Source organism: Brachyhypopomus gauderio, chromosome 18 (assembly GCF_052324685.1).
Source record: "Brachyhypopomus gauderio isolate BG-103 chromosome 18, BGAUD_0.2, whole genome shotgun sequence".
Taxonomy (NCBI): domain Eukaryota; kingdom Metazoa; phylum Chordata; class Actinopteri; order Gymnotiformes; family Hypopomidae; genus Brachyhypopomus; species Brachyhypopomus gauderio.
In genome coordinates, this window is record NC_135228.1 from 20,139,642 (window position 1) to 20,167,504 (window position 27,863).

A 27,863-nucleotide genomic window follows, 5' to 3' on the forward strand; every position below is an offset into this window, starting at 1 on the left:
CTCACTGCTGTATCTCTGTTTTAGATTAATGAGAGTATGTGGGCTAACCCAAGGACATGTGTGACAAACACACCACTGATCAGCAACGGTCAGATCATGGGGGTTAACCACTGCATGCCCCCGGGGAGCACTCAGCTCCTCACAACGTCACCTGTGCTTTTCAGATAGAGATCAGTCTAAAGGTTTTGCAGTTTGTGTGAACTAATGGAGTCCCAGTACCTTATCGAAAATAAATTTGTCTGTAAAAGGTCATTTCTACTCCTAAATAACTGCTGAAGTGCTTAGGTATTGTCAGAGAAGCAATACACTTTTTTAACCCATGTTAAACTTGAGAAAATAGTAAAAAAAAAAAAGAAAGGTAATGGTAAACATGGAACGTGGTGAAATTGAAATTGAAGGTGTTTTTTTTTTTTTTTTTTTTTCTTTAACTTGTTTGGGGAGTGGGTACACATAGACCTTAACAAGGGTCTTGATACATTGATGGGTTGCGTGAATGTGGAACCTGCTTTGGTTCTGACTTCCTGATGTCTAGAATACATTTTAATGCATCCGTTAAATGAAAAAGGATGTTTTTAGTTCCTCTGTGCAATGAACTTCATGCTTGTGGTGTGTTGCTTTAATGAGTAATTGCCTATGAACGGCTCACGTGAGTAATCTGTTGCGCTAGAATTCTGTAAATTAGGGTTTAATCTCAGCATTGTTGATTAACCTTATCGCGCAAATAATAATCTAATTAGGTTCTTTGGGTCCATAAAATGATCGATAAACGGGACCAAAGTCCCCCGTGAAGGCGCAGCAAAGTCAAAAGTCTGCAGACACGCGTGACACTCAGACAGAAAAGGTCAGGAGGGAGGGAGTGGACAGACCCTCCACATGCAGTTCGAGATTGACTCGGGAGGACAGATCATTTAATACATTCACGGAACACAGCTCGAAAACTGTCGATACGGTCGCGCCTGCATTACTTAGTCGCCCAAAGGCAGCGAGCACAGGAGCGGCGCGCGCGTTCAAGCTGCGGACTTCCACACACAACCTTTGCGTCTTAATTAACTCTATAAAAACGTTTTCATGATTTAAAAGTGTAACGACTATTAACTGGAAGCTACTTTAATTTCCCCGAAGTTTGGTGATGGGGGGAAACGCACCGCTACGTGCGCCGCTCCACATCAAGTCGAGTGTGTGGGCTCAGGTAGTGGAGTCTCGCGCTCTGCACGCGCTGGCTTACAACGCGCATGTAAGTGTTACATTTACTCTCATGTTCATGTTAAGGTTTATTTCCCTGTTCACGTATTCACTTTTGTAAACTACTATTTAGAAAAGGGTGCAAACGGCCAGTGACATGGTCTCGATGGGGTTTTTTTTTGTTAGTTTTATTTTATTTAAAATTTTTGCGCGCTTTTTCATGAATCTGTATCTTTGTGGCAGGTTGGCTTGTCTTTGCCATTTGAAGACGAGCATATCAATCTAGAAACGGTCCCATGAGAATAACATTCCTTTGTTTGAATTTTCAGCTAGATGCATCAAAGGTCTCTGAATTATACGCAATTTGAAAGCTTAAGTAGCCTATTTCATTCGGAGTAACAGTAACGCAACAAACTGAAGTTCCTAAAGCTATTCTGATTGACAGATCTGTGCAATGGGTTTTCCTGCTTTTTTTTTTACATACTTATCAGGAATGTAAACGCATCCTCGTCATGTGCCATTGTTTGTGCTATTTCCGACGTGAATAGTGTGTACATTGGTTCTACTCATGTATATTACATCTCTTTGCATGAGTGAAGCATATTTTCTTCCTATGTGCTACCACATTAAGCTATAACCCAGTAACACAAGGTTTGGAAAGTCCCTTTGCATTCTTAACCTAACATGTCTATACTTAGAAGTCTCAGGAAACGTGTGGCAAGTGTGGCAGAAACTGCAGAACTGCATTTTGTACGTTGCAAATCAAGACTACTATGCAATGGAATCATCATCCGTCATCTGTCTGAACTATCTAAGAATTTCTATCACTACTGAATTGTGAAGGTTGCAGAGACTGAAATGTTAAAGGGCTGAAAAATAAACAAAAATGGTTACAAATGTTTTCAAATCTCAAACCTCACTGTTTATTTGTGTGGGGGTGTGGGTGTGTGTGTGTGGGTGTGTGTATAGATATATATACAATTTACACACCCATGACATAATTATTGCCCATCGGACATAATTAAATACCAATGTTATTGTTTTAGGTTGTCCCCTGAAACCAACCAGAGAGAATTACATACCATGTTATATGAAATCAGTTAATGAATTAATGTCATAGAAGAAAGGCTTCATTTTCAAGCAGTTCAGAAAAAAAAAACAAGAAACAGATTAGCAGATTCATGTGAGTTTGGATACAAAAGAATATTTGTTCTACATTTCTAAGCCAGTAATAGCACAGGCATTGCAAGGATCAAATGTACACTTCCTGGAGAAAACAGGAAATTCATTCTGGCCTTAATGATAAATCACAAACTGACAAACATATTTCACGAATATTTGTGACGGTAGTCTTAAAATAAAACTATATTGTTGGACTTCGGACAGTACTCTATTGCTCTTGTGGGAAACTGACCTTATGTTTTAGAGACAGATTGCTGTTTTGACCCAGCCAGGGAGGCTGATCTTCCAGTATATGATGTGATTGTTCTCTTTGTAGGGTTACTGACCTCACAGTGACTTTATGCTGGAGTCCTTCCAGCTCCTCTAAACGTTTGTTTCTCGGAGATGGTTTATAGTTGACTAAGGAAATCTGGAGAAGAGGTGGCCGTCAGGTCAACGGCACAGAGCTACTACAAGAGGGAGAGCAAGGCTTTCTGCACGTTCGCCGCGTTGACCCCGTGGTGGCCCAGCCTCTGGACAGACCTACGACAGCCGCTCATTTGTGGGCGTCTCGGAGGAAGGAGGAGGGAGGGCCGGCTTCTCCTCAGCCCTCGGACTGCCCTCGCACCTGTCCGGAGGGAGACGGACGCCTCCTGTCCACGCCTCCGTGAGCCCCGAGGCACAGCGATGAGCCGCCCTTCGACTCGGCCCAGGCGGACGACGGCGGCCCAGACTCGGCCAGCATGCTGAGCAAGGCCGGGATGGTGTACATAGCCCTGGAGCTGCTGATCGCCCTGCTCTCCGTGGCTGGCAACGTGCTGGTGTGCTGGTCCGTGTGCCTCAACAGCAACCTGCAGAGCATCACCAACTACTTCGTGGTGTCGCTGGCGGTGGCCGACATCGCCGTGGGGTTGCTGGCCATCCCGTTCGCCGTCACGGTCAGCACAGGCTTCTGCGGCCACTTCCACGGATGCCTCTTCATCGCCTGCTTCGTGCTGGTGCTCACGCAGAGCTCCATCTTCAGCCTGCTGGCCATCGCCTTGGACCGATATGTAGCCATCACCATCCCTCTGAGGTTAGTGAACCTTACCACGGCAGCATGGGGTTGGGGGGAGGAGGGTGGAGCATTATGGTCATGTGCATCAGTAATGGACATGGTAGATTATTGCGTCATCCGATTATACCTGGGCAGGTTTCGTTGTGGTTCTTACATTTCCATGTAACACCAGCAATCTCACCCTCAGCACAGGGATCTCAGTAGTCACAGTCACTGCAGATGCTGTTAGCTTTAACCAAGCTGGGACATACCAGCATATCCAGTGGAGGACTTACACCCCAACACACAGGGGCCACCGGGCCTCGCCGTGTAACACAGTTGCTTTCAATTACGGTGCGACGGGAGGTGAGTGGTGAGCTGCAGTGTCCAGATAAGACGGTCCAGTGCCTGTCAGTCCTGGACGTTACTCAGGAGAGAGAGAGAAGAACCAGCAGAAGGTCAATCAAGTGCAACAAGCCACTACAGGCTGTTGCAGTGGAGAAAGAACTTTGAAGAAGTTTCATGGGTCCAGCAGTAGACACACCCAAGGCGCGTGGTCTTTACGTGCGTACCGTTGGTCCGGGTTTTGATTGATGCACTTATTCATCTATTATGAGCCCATTTCCGCAACTTCAAATACAATAGGGTGATCGATTCACAGGATGTGTTCGGTGTGTTCCTAATATCTTTTCTTTGAAATTTGCTGATAAAAGACAAAGGGAAAGTTGTAAGAAATTTGTGCAGGCAAATTAACTACCTTTCCCACTCATGCACTTGCACAGCCACGTGCTGTATTATCTCCAGTGTGTCTTGCCAAGACATTTAATTACTTTAACAGATTAACAGCCCAATTATGATTTACTTCGAAAGGCTGAAGAGCTTGTAATCACAGCCTTATAGAGCAATTTACCCTCCTCTCTCTATAGTAAGTCACTGTTCTCTCAGTTACTGTGAAACATATACACAAACATTAAAGGCAGAACTAAATTCAAACTAGCATTTATAATCTGGTCCTCGTAGCTGTTCACTGTAATATCTTAAATATACAATTTATACAAATGTGCACATAAACAGTTTAGGTTTTGACTGACCAACCAATGGTTGCTGAACGGACTCCTGGACCGAGACATGGTCACTGGCATTCAGCTCGTCCATATGTGGACGGATGATGCAAGGTTCGCCTCATTATGCACTCCTGGACCGGCTGGAGGGTTTGCAGCAGCTCCAGAAAAAAAGTCCGAACAGGTGTTGATTGTCTGAGGGCTCTGGGCTTGGTAGCACGGTGGCCCTGTGGGTTCAGTGGGCTCCGTGGGTTCTGTGGCACTGCGGGTGGCCAAATGTGGTAATTTGGATCCCCTGTAAGTCTGTCAGCTTTAATGAACTCCTCGATTCGAGTCCCTGGATCATTTGAACAATTGTCAGTGTGTATTCCCCCCCTTCCAATACGTCGCTGGGGAGAAAACGCATGATGTGGGATGTTTTTGTGTTTCTGGCTGCATTGAAGGACACAGGGTGTGTTAGTGGTGTAACTGGCTGTCTTTTGTATTAAAGTTACTGCAATCATACTTAATTTTAGGTGATATAAATTATATAGAGTTTTTAATTGTAACCGCTTGAGTACATAATAAACATAGATTTAAAAATCATCAATAAATGTTATAATTAGACCTTTAAGACCTTGGCTGTGTTCAAGCTGTGGTTCGTGGAACTGCAGAGTTAGGATATACACACTCTTCTCATTAGTTTGTTTACTTGTGTTTGAACGCTGATCAACTAAATTAGAATGCACAATTCTCAAAACAATAGTCATTCTTAAGAGCTGTAGAAGGGATGTGCGTGACTACTTGAAAGAGGTTTCTCAAGCTTCAAACGATATTCTTCCCATGTCCTGATAACATTTTCATGCAAGGGGCACTCCACAAATAATTTTAGCTCTGTCAGGAAGTTACTTTTAAGCAAACCAGGAAAGGTGAACCCACTTTGTGAGGGAGATAAAGTTGTGATTATCAAATTAGGAATGTTATTCACCACCAACCACAGCATCTGGTCCTCAGAACTTGTGTGTGTGTGTTTTTGTGAGTCAGGTACAACAGCCTCGTGACGAGCCGGCGAGCCAAAGCCATCATTGCCGTGTGCTGGATTCTCTCAGTGATCATCGGCTTGACTCCCATGATGGGTTGGAATATGCGCTCCTCCAACAGCTCCAACAGCTCCTGCCCCTCCGGTATGACGGAGTGCCTGTTTGAGAAGGTGGTGACAATGGACTACATGGTTTACTTCAATTTTTTAGGCTGCGTGCTCCTGCCACTGCTGGCTATGCTGGTAATCTACGCCCGGATCTTCATGGCCGCACGGCAGCAGCTCTGGCGGATGGAGCAGAAGCTGTCGCTAGGCCACGCCCATGCCGATGGCTCCTCCTCCTCCTCCTCCTCCTCCTCCTCCTCCCGCTCAAGGCTGCAGAGGGAGGTGCACGCGGCCAAATCGCTGGCCATCATCGTGGGGCTGTTCGCCATGTGCTGGCTTCCTGTCCACATCATCAACTGCTTCACGCTTTTCTGCCCACGCTGTGCCCGTCCCCCTGGCTGGATCATGTACTTGGCTATTATCCTCTCACACGCCAACTCGGTGGTGAACCCGTTCATTTACGCCTACCGCATCCGGGACTTCCGGCACACGTTCCGCAAGATCATCGGGAAACACATCCTGAGACAGAGCAGCGGGCAGTTCGGTGGCACCTCGGCGGCCGGAGTCACCACCTCCATCAGCGCTGTGGATTCCTCATTCGGCATCATGGCCAACGGCGGCACTCTGGACCACAGTCACTCTCCCCATAGTCATCATGGACGTTTAAGTAACATGCACTCCACGGGTAGCCAATGGAAGCCCAGGCCAAACCTCACGGGTACAGACTTCAAGTCCATTGGGTGTCGCCCTGCAGACCCAGCCTTCTCAACCCAGTCAAAGCAGCTGTGCTTGGTGGGTTGTTCTGACTGGACTCTTGAGGACGTTTCCCCTAGTAAGAGCAATGCAGAAATTATGGTGGTGAAGCACTGTAGCATTCATTCCAAGGCACATTTCGGCTCTCTCCCCACAAGGACCAGTTATTCAGCTGAGCTCACTGAGGTGTCATGACAGAATCTACGACACAAGTTGGCGCATGTAAGAAGAGTTATACAGGAATCGAAACCCAGACCAGAACACAGCCTACACGTCTGATGTCACCACTGATGTTTCCCAGATCATGATGTCGCTGTGCTGGAATTGAGGGTGACCTAATTCCTCCTACTGTCTGTATCCAGATAACACACAGGCCTGTGTACCTGCTTCGTTTCTGTGGGAAGCCAGCAAATTCCAGCATATCCAAACTTATCCAAATTTCTAACACCTCTCATAATCAGAAATGCCACACCATTAGATCTCCTGTTCTAAATATTAGGCTTCCAAACAGAATTTATGAGAATTTGCAATCAAAGCTTATTAATTGAATGACATCCGTTTTCTGTGAAGTACTTTCTTTTTTCCTTATCACTCTATCTTCAGCATAAAAATACAACAAACACAGATTTAAGATCACTTAGCCTAATATTTTTAAACATCTATTTATTTATTTATTTAATTATTCATAGTTATTAATAGGTAATTCATAATATGGAGGAGCACTGTGTATCACGTCACACCCCCAGTGTGAGAGGCGAGGGTCAGCACATCTCTGATGAGGAAGTGTGTGTGTGTGTGTGTGTGTGTGTGTGTGTGTGTGTGTGTGTGTGTGTGTGTGTGTGTGTGTGGTGCTAGCGCCACAGCACTCCAATGTCTCTTAACTTACCATGCATGTACCCACCTGGTGGATATGACTCATCACAGTGCCACATGATCAATTAACCTTTTCTTACCTCCGACAACACACACCTGATGTTCATTTTCGGATCCCCTCAGATGATGTGTTAAATCTCTTGTCCACTGCCACCTGCTATTTTTTCGGGAGGGTACTACATCTGATACGAGTTCAGTACGACAACCCAACTGTCACCATGCACATTTGTAACACCTATGACCTGCTGCTTTAATGAAATTCCTACAATCTTTGCTTCGGTACACACACCCTCCCATAAACAAACATTAATGACTGTGAAGCATGTTTCTTGGTGGTTCTGATTTTACCAAATAAATACAGAGCTCAAATCAGCATCTTCATCAGCTGATAATGTGTCTGTTATTTTCATTTGCATATTCATGAGCAGGAGAGAAGCTGCCAGCCGTGTGCTGAGAGTAGTAACCCGTGTGTAAAAGAAAGCTGTATGTTTTTATTGGTTTCATACTGCTGTGATGATAACTGCAGGCTTCCGCATTCTCTATTTAAATATCTGGTTTCCATGTGCAAACATATAAAAAGGACTCAATAAGTGCTTTTCAATGGAAAGCTCTCAATAGGGTGGACTTTGAACCTCATCGCATTAGAATGATATAAGAAAACATCTAAATGCCTAAATCATAAAAATCAAGGGCATTAAAGAAGCATTTGTCTTGTATAACAATTTGGGATCACAAAACAATTTAATGTAAACAAAGACGGAATTAAGTTTATGCTTCATTTAAAAACGAGAGTTTGTGCACTGTTCTGTGCATCCCTCCTCCGTCATACACATACAAAGACACATATCTGATCTAATTTAGCTAGGAGAGTGCAGCTAGTCCTAATGTAATGCAAATCAAATGAAGGGGCATTCGATGACGTCTTTTATTGTGCCATTATGCGCCTTTTTGCTCGTTAAATGGCTCTGGGGTGGGTAGCGGCTGTACTAAAGCGCGGCACTTTGTAAGAAAGAAAAAAAAAGTGATGCTCGTGTGAAAGGTGAAGTGAGAGCATGACATACACATCTATTTAGAAAAGTGGGAGACCTTTTGTGTACAAATGGAACAGAGGGTGGAAGAATGACCTGAAAATCTGTAAGTGTTTTTGTACTTATGCCTCAGTGGATAAAGTGCTTATTTGTCCTGCTTTAACCTTTACTATTTGCACGCCTAACATACAAGATTAGGCCATACACTGCACGATGCAGCGAATCACATTCACTGGGTAGAGCTCATGGCATAAAATAATATTAGTCATGGTATAAGATAAGTCGATCCAACTGTCTAAAATGGAGAGCATAACCAGCCCTGTTTGCCCCACATGTCTGCTGTCATTTGTCACAAGGACTACTAAAGATGAAGTTTAAGATCTTTCTCTTGATGTTTTTAAAGACTTTTGGACAGGGCAGCGATGGCATGCTTATTGCATGTTGTGGAAGTAGACAGCTCCATCCTTTAATGAGACAAATGCCCTTTATAAAGAGCTGTGGTCAGTGTATCCCCATTCAAGCGCTTCTCTCTGGTGTAATCAGTGTAGGGTCAAGCTAACAGACTGCCAGTAAGCCACATAGATCAGCCGTTGCAGACATTTTAATTCAGGTGGTAAAATGAGGTTGGAGACGTTAAGAATTTGTGTTCGGTAGCCTGGCTCCTGATCACAGTGTTTTAGATTGCTTGGCTCTGTGTATATTTGGCTGGAGAGAGGTTTGTTTCTCTTCTGTAGCTCTGGTGAAAATAAAACTCAGATGTATAAAGTTTCACAAGCACAAGGTCAATTTCAAGTTGCAAAACAGGTAATGAAGCAAAGTGTATTTGTAAAAGATACTCAAACATCTTGTCTGATTTAGTAAGTAAGGATTTTTTTGTCAGGCAATGTAATGAAGAATATTTACATTTTGGTGTTTACAGGTGTGTTAGGTTTGGTCACATGACAACATAGTTACGGGGGGGGGGGGGGGGGGGTAAAAGTAGATTTGTGATTTACATCAATATGTAAATTTTTACAATATTGCAACAATGATAATGAATGTTGGTACATATGCAGTAGTATCATATTTCTATTTTAGCTTAGAGATGGAATGAGTTAATTTGATGTTGAAGTTGCAGTAATGGATTTCACTTCACCAGATTTAACCCCTCCCTTTACGCAAAAACATTCTCCAGAACCCCAGAGATATGTGCACATACAAAATAATCCACAGACAGGAAAGAACTGCTTCCTTTTCAAAGGTTTTTTAATTTTTATTTGCTAGTTAAGGAATCAGAAGGTCTCAGAGACATTTTGACATTCAGCACCTCATAGCTTCTATTTTACTGATGGCTATCAGGATGTAAAGACAGTTTAGCCTAAGTTAAATTGCTTAAAGCAGTTGTAAGGTGTTTCTATACACATCACCCTTCTATACACATCACCCTTCTACATACTGGCCTTTCTATTCTTGAGGCTTACTGTTGGTCTTTGCAATTTGCCATTTTCCATTTGCAATAATATTGTTACCTTTAATAGCTTTCCAGGTTTTTTGCTGGTTATGACCTCAATGCAATCATTACTATAGTTGTAATGTTGCATATCTATTTTGACATGTCTTTGTTCAAGCTGTCTCTAATGGAATTGTTTGGATTTTCCAGCCTAATGGATTGCTGAAGCTGAGTAAAGATGCCATTCTGTTCTTTAATCTCAGCAACTGTTTCAACTTCAAATTTCAACTGCGTGTCTGTTATGATCTCATAGTTACATAAATCCATTCAAGGAAAATAGCTTTGTCGGATTACCTTGAACTAGTTTGAGGGGGTTATTTCAGCCTTGGCTTTAGCCTTGCTTCATTAATCTATGCAATTCAACACTGCCCTCTGTTGCTGAAATGAGGGAGGGCCTACAAAATAGAGCTGCACTTTTCACTTCACTTCAACGCCCATGATGCAATTCTATTTCCGGGTACTAGAGCGTTTCCGCTTCATACTGCATTGTGGGAGCGGGAAAACGCCACAAAAAAAAGCCTCACGTTGGAGGGACGTTGAAGAGAGAAAACGCCAAGATTGCATATCCATCGGTTGAATAAAGGTAAAGTTAATGTGTTCAACCATACGGTCTCCTCAGGTGGTTGTTTATATATGATTAAGGTTTTGTGTTGCCAGATTAGCTAGCCGTCTTTGTAGTGAGGCTAACTTGGCTCCTTGTTTGCCTGTTTTAGGCAATGTGTTGGCTAGCTTAACTAGCCATGCTAGCTAGGTTAGCTCCGTTAGCTGGGTTAGCTCTCATAGCTAGCTTACGTGACTTTTGTTAGTACTTGGGACATAAATCTTGCTAACGAGTCTTGTCTTAATCCGACTTTATTTACAAGATTTTGAAACCAACTCTTACCGTAATGGTGGATTATTGGGTTGCTAGGTGGCTATATTAGCCGTTGTTAGCTTGCTGCCACCGTTTGCTGTACAAATTAGGCTCACTAACTAGGTAGTTAACAAGCTTAATTAACTTTATCATTTATTTGTCGAAGTGTTGTATCAAATGCGTTTTGTGCATTTTTACCACTTGCATTTTCCTCCTTGTTTAACGCTCATCCATTAAGTACCCATATATTCATTTGGTGGCCACAGTTAAACTGGGATGTGTGTGTGTGTGTGTGTGTGTGTGTGTCACGCCTCCCTCCTCATTTGTTGCAGATACCACAACAATGTCCATCGGCGTCCCCATCAAAGTCCTTCATGAAGCAGAAGGTCATATTGTGACCTGTGAAACCAATACTGGTGAGGTGTACAGAGGAAAACTCATAGAAGCTGAGGATAACATGAACTGCCAGGTAACGTCCTCACTGCTCTCGTGTGGTCACTTCAGTTTGTAATGGGGGAAAAAAGTACTCCCACAAATATAAAGAGAGTAATGATGTTTAAATCTGTTTCAGATGTCAAATATCACTGTGACGTATCGGGACGGCAGGGTTTCCCAGCTGGAGCAAGTGTACATCCGCGGCAGCAAAATTCGCTTTCTAATCCTGCCGGACATGTTGAAGAATGCTCCCATGTTGAAGAGCATGAAGAATAAAAACCAAGGAGCAGGAGCTGGCAGGGGCAAGGCAGCTATTCTTAAAGCTCAAGGTAATGCTAAATGTTATAAGGCACAGAAACTGTCCGGAGGACACTACATTTCTCACACTCTGCTCTTCCCTGCATGTATGCTGAAATATTTGCATGCATTTGAGCAGATTAGGCAATTTCCTCATTTGTATGCACATTTCCATTTAGACAGGAAGGTCTGTCACGAGGCATTGTCACTTTTCTTGAAACATTCCCAATTACCGAATAACCATAAAATCACACACATTCATCCACGTTGGATCTAGTTAAAAGGTAGCTGGGGGTGTTCTGGTCTTGTTCTAGCAGTGGTATCCTGTATCTGTTTATTTGTTCTTATTTAGCATCCTGACCATAGTATGTATATACATAGAACATGATAGGGCTTTTTTGGACAAGGACACTATTGCATTTGTTGTAACATTGTAGCTTCATAGTATCCCAGTATGCCAAGCTCACAGATGTTTTACATTTTACTTCCTTTTGTTTTACTTTTAGTTTTGGCTTGAGTATAAAAAAACAGCTGTTTGATCATTTGAATGGCAGTGGCTTGTTCAAGGCACGATTTGACCATTTCTGTAATGCAGTAACAGTAGCAGCCACTATATGCAGATAGGATATGTGGTGACTAACTATGCTTTTTTTTTGTCCTGCAGTAGCAGCAAGAGGTCGTGGCCGGGGAGGTCCAGGAGGAAGAGGAAATATTTTCCAGAAAAGGCGATAATTTGACCCACAGAAGTTTCTGTACAGATGTTTTTGATATGTTAATGGCTTACTTAAGGTGGTAATCTGTGATTCCACTAATGTTGCAAAGTAATCCCCCAACCCTGCCTTTTTATTTTTTTTTCTCTGATCATAATAAATTGGACTGTTTACTTTTCTTTGTTTTGTTTGGGTTCTGTGACCTACAGTGCAATCCACAATATCTTCACCATTGTATAGATGCCGAAACATCACACTTCTTGTGTTCACTTGGGTTTTGTCTACTAAACCAGTCAACAATCGTGATGTTTTTACTCGTTATGATTGTCCTGGGAGATGGTGGGGAGCATTGGTATGGTTTACATCCTGGTGGGTTTGTTACTGCCCCCCTCTGATCCGCTTGGAGCCCGTTCACACCGAGCAGGATTGGTCGAGCAGGGGCTGTTGCGCCCCTCGCATCACAGCGAACTGGATCCGTTCTCGCTGCATGCACATCGGACCACATTGCTATATAAACCTGACAGCTAGCTGCTAGGACGCTGGACTGAGAGACAAAAACTGGAAGAGGACTTTTTTTTTGGACCAGTCGCGGTAAGAACGAGCAGTTCTAAACGTCCACGGATGTGGGAGGTGTTTCTACACGTTGGTGGCTGATGCCAGCCATCGGGTGTGCTTGACGATTTTCACATCTGTTTCATTAGCAAAACAATGCGGTTAAAATAACTTGGAAAGCTAATTGACACTCTTCGTGCCAAATGAGGTTTTTTAAATTAGTCCTTTTTCTCAAACCCTTTAAATTTTTTTGATATAGCCATTTTATATGCTTGACGTATTATGTTTAGCGGTATATACGCGGGGTAGCTAGCTTCCCTTCTAAAGTCATGAAGTGCGGGCGGTACTCGCTAACGCTAGCGGTGTGTTCTCGTATATATTTTATCTTCTAAGATAATTTGATGATATTAAATGGGGGGAAAACTAGAGTTCTGCTGACTAGTTTAACGTTAGTCTACTTTATCACCGCATAACTACTAACGTACGGCCAGTTAGCAGGGTTTAGCTAGCCTGTCACCTAGGTTACTTAACTGACGGCGCTCGAGCTGAATTCGAGTGACCCGTTCTAAGCGTTTTGACACGTTTGAGTTTAGGCTGCACTCGAAAAACGTGCGCGGTGTCGTGGAATATGGTTCGTTCTCGGTCGTCTCAATGAAAAGCTTCTGCTCTTCCGTCAGGTTGATGGTCCCAGGTGATGTAGCCCAAATGAGATTATAATAAAGGCTGTTTGAAGTTCAAACGTGCTCAAGCTTGGCTAGCTAACTCGAACTAATCTTTATGGCACAAGCCATGCTCCTAATTTGCTTGACTAGTAACGGGTAATGTTAAAATTCCTTCTTTCTTGGGATTGACAATCTTGTTAAGTAGTTTACGACTCTTATCTTTACGATTATGTAAAATGATGGGCAGGATTGTTTTCTTGCATTCGGTATTCTCACTTTCTGTGTCTAAAACGTCTACATTTTGATGTATTTATGTGCACATTAGACCCCCTCCTACACACACAAGCGAGCTCTCGCACCATTCAGCACCATTCAGTTTTGCATTTACATGAGTCTCCTTCACTTACGTCCTTAGAGGAGAATACCAGTAATGTGGCCTGATTGCATGATCGAATACTGTTTCTGTGTCTGTAGCAATATATGATTGATAAGACCAACGTAGCTACAACAGATATAATATACTGTTACAAAGTTATTTTCACACACACACACACTTTTTGATTGAAAAACATGCATACTGTTTAAAACTGCACCTTTTGCACAGAGTTTTTGAGGTCCTGTCAGATTCAATGTAGGCCTGTTGTTGGACTATAAAATATTGATTTTTTTGAAAAAGCGTCTGCAGTGAAATTTAACACCAAAACTGCGATTAGTGAGTATCTGGACAATAGGCCCGGTTAACTGCAGAAATGGCTGCAACCAGCATGCTTTAATCAGGTACTGCAGAGATGCTTTTGGACATAACCCAGTGAAATTACAGTGTGTAGTTCCAATTCTTCCCCTCCTGAAATACAACAAAGGGCAGCAGGTATGAGTTGGAGCCTGTTAGATAAATTTACCATGAGCTCTGTTGGTATATTATACATTATACCTGCTGTATTTGAACCTCAGGACAGCTTGAGTCATTAGCTTCCAACACACTGTGTTGTTCATTTTCGGTAGTCTATGTAGGCTGTGCACTTGAAGCAGTTTTCCTTTGTGTGCTTCGCAATCCATCAGTGATCAAAGTAGGTCATTCTGGGAAGTAGACTAACTGGCTTCAGTTTTAAAATAACTCAGCAGACCAGAGTTTTGCATGGTTAGACAGCATCTTGGTCACCTTTTTGCATTTCGTGTCTTTGCTTCTCATGTATTGCAACTTGGGTTCTGTCATCATTTTACGGTGCAGGAAAGTTTGTTCTGAGTGCTTCAGAGTAGGTTTTGCAGCAAGATCAGCCCTAATGTCTGCAATGGCGACTTAACCTCAATATATGGACTTTGGAGGTTTAAGTGTGGTGGGTAAAAATACCAACCAGTCATTTCTCTGCACTCTTTCCTCATATTGGTATCAATATGGTAACACTTCCACTGACAAACGGGTCCGCAATGGCTGTGCACAGTGGAGGTGATGTGCCTTTCCACAAGGCTGTGTGCAAGTTACGTTCGCCGAGGTTAGGAAATACAGGTCCCACATGACAGATGGACTTTCCATCAAAATGCATTCTGACACTAAAAGCATTTCTGGAAGCATGCGGCCCTCATCATTTCTGCACACCTTTATTTATTCATGCAGCTTTTTCTGATGGTGATAATATTACAGTTGCATGGAGCCTGTTTCAGGATCACAAGAGTTTTGGGGGCGGCACGGTAGAAAATGGGATTGATGCATTCGTTTTCACCATATTGACATAAAGGAAGCCTCGTTTCTCATGATGTTTTGTTCACTTTGAAGTTATTTCTTTTGGTTCGATGGTTTTGTAGTGTTGCGTGGCATCCATCATTCTCAGTTGCCTTGTCTCACAATATGTAGCTGTTGTACTGCCAGATGGAGAGAGAGTCGAGATGAACAGGGGATGAAGTGTCATAACTATAAAAACTCCCTCTTCCTTCTTACCTTTGTCTCATATTAGTCTGTCTCCCTTTGTTTCAGTGGAACAACATTTGTTACATCACGATACGTCTGCCTACAGATGATAAATGATTCATGTGTCTGTTCAATGGGAGAGAGTCACAGAGTCATATTTCCTCCTAAGACGGCACTAAACATCCACAGACTGCCAGGGTTTAAGGTCCTCCTTTGTGTGCGTTAATAATGAAGTTTAAGGGTTACATCAGACACCATGAAATGCAGGAAACTGGTAAGAGTACCTTAGCCCTAATTGCCCTAATAGCCCTGTTGCTAATCCAATTTCTGTCCTTGTATCTAACAAACTGTACAAGCTATTGCTGTGATTGCCTGCCTGCAGTTACTCTGTTGACAGTCTTTCCAGTTCTTTAATCAATATCACAGAGCACAATTTTCTAAAATAGCATTCATTTTATTGTACTATTGATTATTGATGGAATCAGACATTGACAACCCACCTCTTTCGATTTAAGAATGCCCTTTTTAAGCCTGAAATGCTGCCTCTGTCTGCAATACAGTCTACCTTTCAAATTCATGTTTGTTCATGAATTCAATCTTTTTTATTTTTACATGGATTTTTCTCTAATGCTCATTTTAAATGCATTCATCTTTTAAAATGTAACAATAAGAGTTACCGTCAGCCTGCGCGCATAACATGGTTTTTCATCAATGGCGAACGATGAACCAGATATGTATCTCTTGCTGCAGGGCCTGTTGTTTGTGTGCTCGAAATAAACTATCACTACTGCTTTGGAGTTCACTTGCTCACAGAGTGTATGCTAATACATGGCTGAGTGTTTGTGCACAGTGCTGTAGCACTGTTGTGTAAAGCGCTCTCTTGTTGCCAAAGAGATTAATGCAGAGGCACGGGGAGATATGGGAATAGAGATGAATAAACAGACGGGGAATAAGAGGGAGTGAGAGAGATGGAGCGCAGACGCAGGACCAGCTCTCTCTGGAAGCTGGTGAGAAACGAGGACACACGGAGGAGGTGGGCCTGCCCACACGAGTTCTCCTTTCTGAACCCTCCAGAGTGATGAATGTCTTTTATTGTACCTGCTTTTATCCCTATTGCTGAGACCCACACTGCTCCCACACACACACACACACACACACACACACACACACGCTGCAGTTTTCACACCAGCAATGAATCTGCCTGCCAAAAGATACAGCTTGATGTGCCTAAATCGAGCCCAGAACAAACAGAGCCTCCTAGGAAATGGAGATATAATCCTGTCACAACAGACAATGTGAATTATATTATAAGGAGAAGTTTAGGCTTCCCGATGTGATTCAGGTTGTTCGTCCTTGTAATGCTGAGTCCAGATAAGTTGTGTTTGGGGTCAAATAGGCTAATTTTACATCAGTGACCTCACTTTAGCTCATCCCTGGCATCAAATGTAAATTCATCCTCTTTTACTTTCACGATGTAGAGCAGAGGTCACCTAACAGTGTTTTCTTTGAACTACAGCTTCTCCTTGAGGAACCTAACTAGAGTACATTCGTTTGGCCTGTACTCATAACGCATTCATTGTTTCTTTCTGTTCCCTGTGCAAGGCCCTGTGCGGTCCTAATGGAGGGGCGATTGGGAGGTTTTTGGGAAGGACACCATGTTTCCTTGTGTCTCTTCCTGGCCTTCTGCTGAAGCACCTGCCCCTCTTGGCCATGCCCCGCCCTCTCCCTCAGCCCAGCCGGCCAATCAGCTCCTTCCTGACCTGCTGCGCAGTTGCGTCGTGCTCCCACCCTCCGCACCGCCCCTGAGCCCCTGCGGCAGTGACATGGAGTCAGTAATCGTGGTGACGGAATACGAGCCCAGTGGCACCCCGGGGCAGGGGGGCGGGGACCAGGAGGAGGAGGTGGAGGACATGGACAGTTCGGAAACGCCCGAGCCCACATCCTGTCCACCCTCCTGCGACCTCTTGTCTCACGCGGTGGGACGGCCCGAGGCTCTCTTCCTAGACACGCAAGAACACCGGGGCAGGCTCAACCTCTCCGACAGGAAGCTCTCGCTTCAGGAGCGCTCACACACCCTCTCTTCACCCTGCGGATCACCCGGCATCAACGGGCGATACATCTACCCGTCTCTGCCCTACTCGCCCGTCACCTCGCCCCACTCGTCTCCGCGCCTGCCCCGCAGACCCACCGTGGAGTCCCACCGCGTCTCCATCACGGACCTCCAGGTAGATGTGGCTGCTGCGACAAACATGAAAACATCGGAAAAGCAAGGAAAAGCCTTTTCCCCCCCCCAGAAATTGTTACAATTAATACAGTACAATGCTTAACAGAAATTTGATAGATATTCTTCCATTTTTCCAATTGTTCGGAAATTCTTTCTTAATGACCAGTGATGTTTGCGGCCCCTGGAAATGTTCAAATTTTCTGCGGAGGGAAACGTACTGAAGTAAAGCTGTTTATTAATGAATTGACATAATTACGTAACATTACGTACTTGCCGCATTGCCTCAAACATTCTGATCCCAAGTGCCAAGATGACTCTGACAATCTCAGTTGCATTCCTAAAGGAATTTAATGCGCTCTTGAAAAGAATGTGTATTTTTTTTGTGTGTGTTCTGGTATGGCTGCAAACTCAGCAAAGCAAAAGCTGAGCGTAAGAACCAAAGGTAAGCTTTGAGCAATGAGTAGATATCTAGACCCGGTAGAGCCTTTCAGTGGTGCGTTCTCCTGTAGACTATTGCACTAGTCTAGAGGTAGTGAACTCCACCGGAGAAGTGAGGGTAGCAGACGCTGGTCCTCTTTGCTGGTCCTGCACTTCTCCTTTGGGGAAACCTCACTTATTTACGCTCAACCTTGAGTTGTGATGTGTTGAACACAGAATTCTGGCATAGGCACAAATTGTTATCCATGCATACCAAAATCTTCCCACGTTTTTTTTGCATTTTCATAATATTAACTTGGAGCACTGTGTTTCATATACACTGCTGTCTTTTTTGTTTTAACTGTGTTTAATTCCAAGACAAGCTCATTGATTTTCTTATTGTTCTCTTTGAAAGGATTGTGTGCAGCTTAACCAGTACAAGCTGAAAGATGAGATTGGAAAGGTATTTTGATGATCATTTATCATTAATGTACATCAACATTTTCATGCTGAGAGCACAGAGTGATTGAAGACACATCCAAGTAAAAACGATAACGGATATGTCCGTAGACTTGATTTATAGATCGTATAGATTGGGGCACAGAATAGAACTGTCATGATCAGAGCCAAGAGTAATCACAACCCGCTCCCACACAACACTACTAACACTAGTGAGACTACATGTAGTCTGTGTGGAGGTAGACCAAATGTTGCGATCAGTGTTGCATGTTCATGCCGGTGCACTCGTGCTATAGCACGGGGTCATATGAGACTCCTGGAGTCTGTTCGATAGGGAAATTCCTGTTATCCTCTCATCTCTCCATCTGAGCTCCAGAATCCCTGCAGTAACCCCAATCTGTTCTCCCAGATGGGACCTGCGGTGTGTGTGCGTGTATACGTGGATGTGAGCGTTGTCGTTATCTACTGACTAGGTTTGGATTACTGTTCTGTGGATAGACGGAACCACGCATATAGACATTTTAGTGAACTTTGAGTTACATCTGTGCTTGTCATTTTTCTGTGGTACTATTGTTACTGTTCCTCACCTGAACTCTTCGTTTTGTGGACCAGGGCTCCTATGGAGTTGTCAAACTGGCCTACAATGAAGACGACAACACCTATTATGTGAGTGCTACATAATTCTCTCTCCACACAGCTCACATTTATGAAAAATTAGCTTGCAAGAATAGCTGGTGAAAATAGATGGATTCTATATTGTGAGCTGCATGAGGAAGCTGTGGTCTGTCTGTCAGGAATAAATAACTACACATTGCTGATGTAACGCTAGCACACACACCGAACACACACGTACAGTGCTGCTTGAAAGTTAGTGAACCCCTTGAGTATTTAGATTTTCCATCCTTGGGAAGAGATTTGAGCCACACTGATTAAAGGAGAGAAAACCAGCCAACCCATGCCAAGGCATAAAAGCACACAGATCAACAATGCAGATAGGAAAGGAGACATGTGAGGACATGGAAGACGGTGGCAACAGCCCGTCAGACTGGGGAAAGCTACAAGACCATCTCCAAAAGATTCCAGCTCCATCCATCCTCAGTAAGACAAATAATTTACAAATGGCTCTCAGCAACACCACAACTCTGCCCAGAAGTGGACAACCATCAAAACTTACACCAAGAAGAACCAGGAAAATAAATTGGGTAAAGGCAAAACCCAGACATCACCTCCAGAGAGTTGCAGACCTTTATGGCAACATCTGGGATAAATGTACGTGCGTCTACAAAATCAAAAGACATGGCATTCAAGGGAGAGTTGCTGGAAGGAAGCCTCTGCTCTCAAGAACAAAGTTGCCCGTTTAGTCTTTGCCAGAGAGCACTAGCTTTTTGGGATTTTTGCCCACTCCTCCTTGCAGAACTCCACCCGTTGAGAGGTTGGAGGGACACCTGCTATGTGCCGCCCATTTCAGATATTGCCAGAGCATTTCTATGGGATTGAGGTCCGGACTTTGACTGGGCCAATCCAGAGTGCAAATCTTCTCTCTTAAGCCATTCCTTGGTAGTTCTGGAATGTTTTTGGTCGTTGTCTTGTTGTATAATCCATTTCATGGTAATCATGGAATCATGGTAAAACAACTAAGATCTGAACTACTCAATGGTTTCACAAACCTTTAAGCAGAACTGTATGGAGTGAGATTACTGTCTTTAATATGAGAGCGCATAGATAAGGTTAAATCGAGCAAGCACGCAAAATCAAGAAAACCGAGCAAAACCAGCGACAGCGAGACCAGAGAAACAAGAATTGCACGGTTAAGTGCACTTGCCTCACTGTTTTCAGCGTGCGTTTCAGTAGCTAAATGTAGATTTATGCGTGTTTTGTTTTGATTCATCTAGGTAGCTACGTCTGGGTTCCTAGAATTGTAAAAGCAATTACTTTTGTTTGTTTTGGACATTAGTACCTAAGTTACATTGGCTAACTCTCTGTAACTTCATATTCACAATGAAATCGAAAATTGGAATACTGAAACACCCATATTCAACGTTTCATTGGCTTTGGGTGGAAAATGTTGTTATCTGTGGCTAATCATCATGTCTAAATGTTTAAAAAACAATTACCCAACATGTCTCATGCATACATTAAATTGGCAGCCGTAAGTGTGCCGCATCTGTTTTAAGATTTATCGAAAATTACACTCAATTTTGCGCATGCATAGTCCAAATCAGGTTTCCGGTGCAAATCAGGTCGTGACATGTCCACTTGCAGTTGCAATCAGTGCTTTCGGTAATCATCTACCAAGCCTCGATTTTTGATGCATTTCCTCTTGTAATCATGAAGTGAGTAGAATTTTTAGAAGTGAGCAGAAAACTGAAACGCGCGCTGAAAACAGTGAAGTTCGTGTGAACAGTGCAATTCGTGTTTCTCTGGTCTCACTGTCATTGTTTTTGGTCTTGTGTCTTCAGTGTGTCTGCCTGTGTGTGTGCGTGTGTGTGTGATATATATATATATATATATATATATATATGTGATATATAAAAGGCTGAATTATCAGTGTAGAGTGGTGCATATGTTACCCAGCACTACTGCTGACATTGAGTATCTGCTCCAGTTCTCTTGTTCTCACTCTCCCTCTCCCCCGCAGGCCATGAAGGTCCTGTCCAAGAAGCGTCTGATGAGACAGGCTGGTTTCCCGCGTAAGTGTCTGCCATAAAGCAGATGGACTGCACAGTAGGGTGTGTGGGTGTGTGTTCTGGGAGATGAGGATGTGTGTGTATTTCTGTGCATGTATTTCTGATAGCAGATGACCAATCAACTGTTTTATCTTTTCTTTCTGGACATACAGGAAGACCTCCTCCCCGAGGGGCCAGATTGGCCCCTGAGGGCCCACCGCAGCCCAAAGGCCCTCTGGAGCGAGTGTATCAGGAGATCGCCATTCTCAAAAAGCTGGACCACCCTAATGTGGTCAAGCTGGTGGAGGTGTGTGTCTGTGTGTGTTTCTGTGTCAGGACCAGTAGAGGGCACTCCAACCCGGATGCTGAACCAAGCTTTGGTACTTGTGTGTGTGTGTGTGTGTGTGTGTGTGTGTGTGTGTGTGTGTGTGTGTGTAGGTGCTGGATGACCCAAGTGAAGACCATCTCTACATGGGTAAGCAGGATGGCTTGTGATCGCTCAAACATGCAGACCAGACATGTACATGTCTCTATATTTTGTATCGCTTTTTGGCTGTTTTATACTTTCTACAGATAACATTCTTATCCCAATTTGATATTTCTTTCCTTATCAGTATTTGAGCTGGTCAAGCAAGGGTGAGTTGGGCTTAATACATGAGCATTAATATCTGTCTGTGAGCTTCATGTCACTTTCGGGGTCACCACAACATGTTGTTGTTGTTGTTGTGCAGTGCAGTGATGGAGGTTCCCACTGATAAACCCCTGAATGAAGACCAGGCTCGCTTCTACTTTCAGGACCTGCTTAGAGGAATTGAGTACTGTGAGCTCGGCAATCACCCTCACGTGTGCATTTGACAGCGGAATAATATTTTATATCTGTGATAACCGTGCCTTGTCCATTTTTTATGTTAACCAGAGAGGTTACTATTGAAGAACATCGTGACTCTTTCTTTTCCTACAGTACATTATCAGAAGATTATTCATCGGGACATTAAGCCGTCGAATCTGCTAGTAGGTGAAGATGGACACATTAAAATAGCTGACTTTGGGGTCAGCAACCAGTTTGAGGGAGCAGACGCACTCCTGACCAGTACGGTGGGGACGCCAGCCTTTCTCGCTCCAGAGACGCTCTCCGAGACCCGCAAGAACTTCTCTGGCAAGGTGAAGTTTTATTTCAGACGGAACTTGAATCGTACGTCATCATTTCTGCATTGGTAATGTAATGAAATATAAAGAAGACGTTGAAAGGTGATTCTGAAGCTAATGAAAATGAACAACTTTTTGCTTTTAGGCTCTGGATGTTTGGGCAATGGGGGTGACGCTATACTGCTTCGTCTTTGGCGTGGTAAGACTCCCTTCTGCTCACACACCAGGGGTCCTGCCTTTGATGCACTGTGTAGCTCTGATCATTGGGCTGTGCATGCTCTCGATACCTGTGTGTCCTGCAGTGTCCGTTCATGGATGAGCGCATACTGAGCCTGCATCAGAAAATCAAGACCCAGCCAGTCGAGTTGCCAGAGCAGTGAGTGTTTTAAGTGTTAACGATCTCTTATAGTTATCTCTACTGTCTGCCTTCCCTTACAAAAGAGTCTGACCCAGTCCGTGTTTACAGGGCTGAGGTGTCGGATGATTTGAAGGACCTGCTTTTTAAGATGCTGGATAAAAATCCTGAAAGCAGGATAACTGTGCCTCAAATCAAGGTCAGTGTTTCATTTTGCTGGTGTGCTCATTAGCACAGTAGGTCGATGACCGAAACCAAGTGAAAAAATGAAATTATGTCCCGTCCTGCTAATGATATACCCGTCAAGTCCCCACTGGGCTTCTTCTGGGCTACCATGTGTGGCTCTCCATTGCTCCGTGGTTTATGGTGGCATGCCCAGCAGGACTTCAGGAGTGTCTCTGGTGGCGTTACAGGTACACCCGTGGGTGACGCGCAACGGTGCAGAGCCCCTTCCTCCTGAGGATGACAACTGCTGCAGTCTGATCGAGGTGACGCAGGAGGAGGTGGAAAACTCTGTCAAGCATATACCCAGCCTGGCCACGGTGGTGAGCACCCACACTTTTCAAGTCCTCTGCTCATGCACGGTCTGTCAAAAGTTTGGGAACACCATACCTTTATGAAACACTTTCCGAGTAATAATTCATCTTCACTATTGGTAAATGCCTGCAAAGTTTTTGCTAACATGCTAACACAGCTATTTGCTAATCGTTTGAGAATTACTTGTACCTTTGCAATACCTATCTCCATATTAATCAAAGTGTCTTCTGGATGAAAAGTAAGTTTTACCTTAATGATTTGACAGTTTTTCCTGAACTATTCTTAGAAACACATTTGAAAATCTTTTGAGCACACCTGAGAAATGACTGGAAAAAAAAACTATATAATGAAACCGAGCAGTTGTTGTAGTTGCTTTTGTGTGTTGCCGTTTTAGTTCTTGCATATTTATAGTCTAAGTGTCTTTTAGTTGTTACAGATACTGAGTGTGACATTTAGCCTTCTCAAACCAGATTAGGTCTTTGATACGTAAAGCTACTACACAAACACTCTACGGGGCCCTAACTGACGTTCTCAGATGTTCTGTAAGGTCTGTTCTTCCTCCTGCAGATCCTGGTACGCACCATGTTACGCAAGCGCTCATTCGGGAACCCGTTCGACTGGGCTCGCCGGGAGGACAGGAGTCCCACCTCACAGGGACACATGCTGACGTAAGTCCTCCGCCCGCTCCACCCGCACACAGCCGAGCAGTAGAGGTGGAGATGGACTAAACCTCATCTAAAACCATCTCACCAGTAATTTAAAAGGATTGTTCTTCAGCGTTTTCCGGCCATTTAATTGTAAATGAGGATCCTAAATGAATTTGATAACCCTCTTAATAATGTAAAGTAACCTAATAGGCTCTGGGGGATCTAATGAGGTTTGGTTGGAGCTAATATATTTGCTGCTCTAATCATTACGTGTCACTATGCTGACACATATGTAATGAGACCTGTATAAACTGTTGATTAGGTCTGAGCCAAGAAAGAGACACAGAAACACAAGCTACGATAAGCACAAGCGAGATTACTCCTTTGAACTGAGCATTCCTCGAACTCTTCACTCCAGTTACGCAAAGTCCCTCCTGAGGTTTCAGTTCCATCCTGTGTGTAGATTTCTCTTGAGTCACCCGTACACATAGTGGGATTCTCACTGTGGTGTTTCCCTCTCTCCTGCCCTCTAGAAAAGGGAGAGCAGGGAATTTGAAATACTCCTACATTCATGGTAACCAAAGGTAAAGGACTGCTGTCTTGTAGGCCGCCGCCCACCCCTCCTGTTTACTGTGATGAAAGAGGAATGTCCATTTTAATGACCATGCACACAAACTGAATGAAAATGTTCTGCAGCATGTCACATAATGGTTTAGTGGAAAAAAAAAATACTTTTCATGGCTTTCATAAGCAGCTAAGCAGCTAGTGATCTCATGTTATGTACGGGAGACTGTAAATTCCATACAAAAATGACCTTGAACAGGTTAGCTGTTGGTCATATTTGCATGAAGCACTTAGGATAAGGTTATATCGTACCGTCGGCCTCTAGCAAGTGGGCAACTCGGCATGCTCTGCCCCAGGTCTGTTGCTGCATGCTAGCCTTTGGAAACAATTCCTTCTTAAGAAGTGCTTCACGGAGGAAGAACATTCTGACTTGCAATCCGACTGCCTGTTGCCATGTTTTAGAAAAGTGTTTAAGTTCTTTGTGTGTGTTTTTACTGCCCTGCTCTGTCTCTGCATGAGGTGGGACAGTTCCACCAGTCCCAAGGACACTCGGTGGTCTCCATGTCTCCGCCTCCAGTCCAGAGTGCATAACTAATCCAATGACCTGTTCTCTTATTATTCCACTAACTTGGTTTTCTACTGTGTAACAACTAATACCAAACGCACGGTCTGCACCGTCTTAGACTGGTGCTGATGGCTGGATTGCGTGGTTATTTTAGAATGCTGCATTTAAACTGTCTCCTAGGAAACAAGACAGTGGGGAAGGCATGAGGAGTGTGGACCTGCCCTTTGTGGGCGAGGATGAAGTGCTATCCTGATGCATCGTGGGCTTACCAGCTGCACTGGCAGGGACTCGCATCAGAAGCTTTGCACCTGAGAAGTGGAGGGGTTCCACATTCCCGGGACATAGACTGGTAACCAGGGAGGAAGCACTCCTGGACGTCGGCCCTGGAGGGCGGGCACCACCCTCCCACTCCCACCCCCACACACACTGCATGCATTTGTATAGCCCTAGCATGCACTGTGTGTTCATCAGGTCTCTGCTCTCAGGACCTGCCCTTCCGTGTGTGTGTGTGCGTGTGTGTGTGTGTGCGTGTGTGTGTGTGTGTGTGTGTGCATGCGTGTGTGTGTGTGTGTGCGTGCGTGCGTGTGTGCATGCGTGCGTGTGTGCGTGCGTGCGTGCGTGCGTGTGTGTGTGTGCGTGCGTGTGTGTGTGTGTGTGCGTGTGTGCATGCGTGTGTGTGTGTGTGTGCGTGTGTGTGTGGTCTCCTTTTTTCCCCACCACCTGTCTGGTTTGGAGGCTGTGTTTGTACTTTATGCTGTAACGGGGGCAACATTGCAGTAGAAATAACTCCTCCCCCCCTCACTCCGCCCCCAGGACACAGTTTAAAATTACAGGCTAGAATGACAAGTTTGGATGTTCAGGTTGCCATAAGGTTTCAGTATTAAAGGGATAGAGGGACATTATTTGTTCATAGACAGCTTATTAAATTCAAAGAACTAATGTGTTAAAAAACAAGATTCTAACCAGAAAACAAAAAAATAAACCCATTTCATTGTAGGTGCTCCCTACACTACAAATATCCATCACGAAATAGAGGATCATAGGAACATGATAATAGGATCAATGGTTCAACTGATGATGAATGAAATGTTGAACCAAATGTAAATATTGATAAAGAATTTATGTCTAGCCAACCACAATAAGGTCTTTATAACTAAAACTTTATGTCAGGGTGCCATCTAATGGAGAATGCTGGTACTGTGTGTCTGCATGTTTGTGTATTATTAAGGCGCATTGGGTGTGTATTTTAATGTATACACACTAATTAATGGACTACATCAAGTCACAAAACAGCTTAATGTATTAATACAGAGTCTATGAATGAATTCTAGTAGTGGCATGAGTTAAACACATTTTAAATTGTATGTTAAACATGGATCACACAGCCTTTTAGGGTATACCAAAATAATTGGCTTTGTGATAGGATTTTCAGAGTTTGATGAATATTAACCTTTTTATCATGAAAGTGCTGTCTTTTACAGTAATTTTCCAGACCTTGTGTGTAGAATTACCAAAATAATACATACCGGTGCATCGAAAATGTGTCACATTGAAAGTGTATCATTGACATTTCAATATCAGACATATAGACTGCATTTTTCTTTAGGAATTACAATAATTTTTACAATCTATGCATGACTTGTCACTTATTGAGCATTTTTGACATAATTGTATGCCTTACATTTCATCAGCATAAGTTTAAAGTTTTGATACTGTAGAGCTGAGGTAGGGTAAATTATTCTAGACCTCCGGTAGTGTAGAAATGGAAGTATATTTTATTAATGTGCTTAAGTCTGCTTTTTAAATTAGCAAAACTAGTCCAAAGCTCTCTCAAGTTTTTTTTTTTTCCCAACGTGCAATTCAGTCAGTGAGCTCTTGTGTTGTTTGCCCCGCGTTTTGCCCTATGTAGATGTAGTAGAACGTGTTTGTGAGTGGTGCTCTCTGCCACTGGACTTCCTTTACGACAAAATTAAACTGAGAACACAGTCCATGCTTCCACTGTAAGGAGTGCAGCAGCACAAGCAAGTTGAATGTATGAACAAAGGGTCTGGGGTTTACAAACGGGTCGAGCCTCTGGCGTTCTGGCCCGTGGACTCTTGCATGTCACCTCCGCTGTGCTCTGAAGGTTGTTCTTTGAGCTTTCGTGTTTTTTAAACTATTACTATGCATATGAGATCTCACTCTGTGGTGCAGTTTCTGACCTTGTTAGTCAGCCTATTGTGTTGTGTTGGATGTTGATTATTGAGGGAGAGCGTAGAGTCTGGTGGAAACATGTATTATGAACATATGCCCGAGCACAGATGTTCAGAGCATGGGCATACAAAGGAGATTAGGTAAGCAAGTATTTAAAAAGAATATGGAAAGTTAAAATGTGAATGTCTGTCATATGACTAGCTTCAGACAAGCTTTAAAAAGCACCCCAAGGTAAGCAGCTCCTTGGACAAAATCTGACGGTTACAGCGGAAAATGCTTTAAAACAATGCCAAGGTGTGTAGATTACAAATATCAGCAGCAGAATTTAAATGAATTATTTTATCAAAATTATATTTTTAATTTACAAATAAAATTGAATTCGAGAATATCTTTTCTACTTTTCACTAAAAAAAAGGCATGAGCTTTTGTTTTCCCTCTGTACTCACTTATGTACTGACCTCGTATGAAGTGGACCAGGATTGCCTGCAAGGTTTCGTGTGAAAAGACAAAGGACATGCTGTATATTTGTATTTATATACTATAAATATTTAAGCTTTGTTTTTCTTCATGGTATCTGCCCAATTTTACTTGAAGGGCTGGAATATTGGAATCCATAACACTTAAGGAACTAGGTCTTATAGCCGCTGTAGTGAAAGTTGTTTACATGGACTAAACTGCATGCCATCAATATCATTACACTTGATTTCTAAGCATGTTGGAACTCTTTACAGGATACTCAGTGATATCACCGTTGATCATCCTATACATATTGTGTCTTGTTCATTATTTGAATAAAGTTGCCTTTACTCACTTTTTGTCTATGGTTTTTCTTTATATTTGCCATTTTCATCTCAACCACGAAGGCCATAGTGAAATTTGAAGTGATTTTCACACATGTTTTAACAGTTTCACACTATGGAAGATGTGTAGAATTGTGGAGAAAGTCAATGTAAACTGGAGCATTCGTCTTCA

The 27,863-nt window shown here is 43.4% G+C and overlaps 3 protein-coding genes across 8 annotated transcripts; all 3 read left to right on the top strand.

Annotated features, from left to right (window-relative positions):
* Window positions 1-69: 69 nt before the first annotated feature.
* adora2ab (adenosine A2a receptor b) lies at window positions 70-7,557 on the top strand. 2 transcript variants are annotated; one of them, XM_076979443.1, is made up of 4 exons: window positions 70-1,234; window positions 2,681-3,418; window positions 5,464-5,603; window positions 5,670-7,557. In XM_076979443.1, the coding sequence occupies exons 2-4, from the start codon at window positions 3,087-3,089 to the stop codon at window positions 6,509-6,511; spliced, it is 1,314 nt and encodes a 437-aa protein (XP_076835558.1). In that variant the 5' UTR covers window positions 70-1,234; window positions 2,681-3,086; the 3' UTR covers window positions 6,512-7,557. The 2 variants fall into 2 exon arrangements, with proteins under 2 accessions (XP_076835558.1, XP_076835557.1); XM_076979442.1 differs by having other exon boundaries at window positions 5,464-7,557.
* Window positions 7,558-10,131: 2,574 nt separating this feature from the next.
* snrpd3l (small nuclear ribonucleoprotein D3 polypeptide, like) lies at window positions 10,132-12,179 on the top strand. Its single transcript, XM_076979982.1, has 4 exons — window positions 10,132-10,289; window positions 10,892-11,028; window positions 11,131-11,323; window positions 11,956-12,179. Exons 2-4 carry the CDS (start codon window positions 10,903-10,905, stop codon window positions 12,021-12,023), a joined length of 387 nt encoding a protein of 128 aa, XP_076836097.1. The 5' UTR covers window positions 10,132-10,289; window positions 10,892-10,902; the 3' UTR covers window positions 12,024-12,179.
* A 238-nt stretch (window positions 12,180-12,417) lies between these two features.
* On the top strand, window positions 12,418-27,701 carry camkk2 (calcium/calmodulin-dependent protein kinase kinase 2). Of its 5 annotated transcripts, none has more exons than XM_076979973.1 (18): window positions 12,418-12,592; window positions 15,185-15,392; window positions 16,721-17,343; window positions 18,175-18,222; window positions 18,831-18,884; window positions 20,857-20,908; window positions 21,058-21,191; window positions 21,323-21,359; window positions 21,499-21,520; window positions 21,616-21,704; window positions 21,846-22,045; window positions 22,176-22,229; window positions 22,333-22,406; window positions 22,497-22,584; window positions 22,799-22,930; window positions 23,490-23,590; window positions 24,103-24,153; window positions 24,879-27,701. In XM_076979973.1, exons 3-18 carry the CDS (start codon window positions 16,774-16,776, stop codon window positions 24,949-24,951), a joined length of 1,779 nt encoding a protein of 592 aa, XP_076836088.1. In that variant the 5' UTR covers window positions 12,418-12,592; window positions 15,185-15,392; window positions 16,721-16,773; the 3' UTR covers window positions 24,952-27,701. The 5 variants fall into 5 exon arrangements, with proteins under 5 accessions (XP_076836088.1, XP_076836086.1, XP_076836090.1 ...); XM_076979972.1 differs by lacking the exon at window positions 12,418-12,592 and adding an exon at window positions 12,658-13,244; XM_076979971.1 differs by lacking the exon at window positions 15,185-15,392 and having other exon boundaries at window positions 12,419-12,592.
* Window positions 27,702-27,863: the final 162 nt, after the last annotated feature.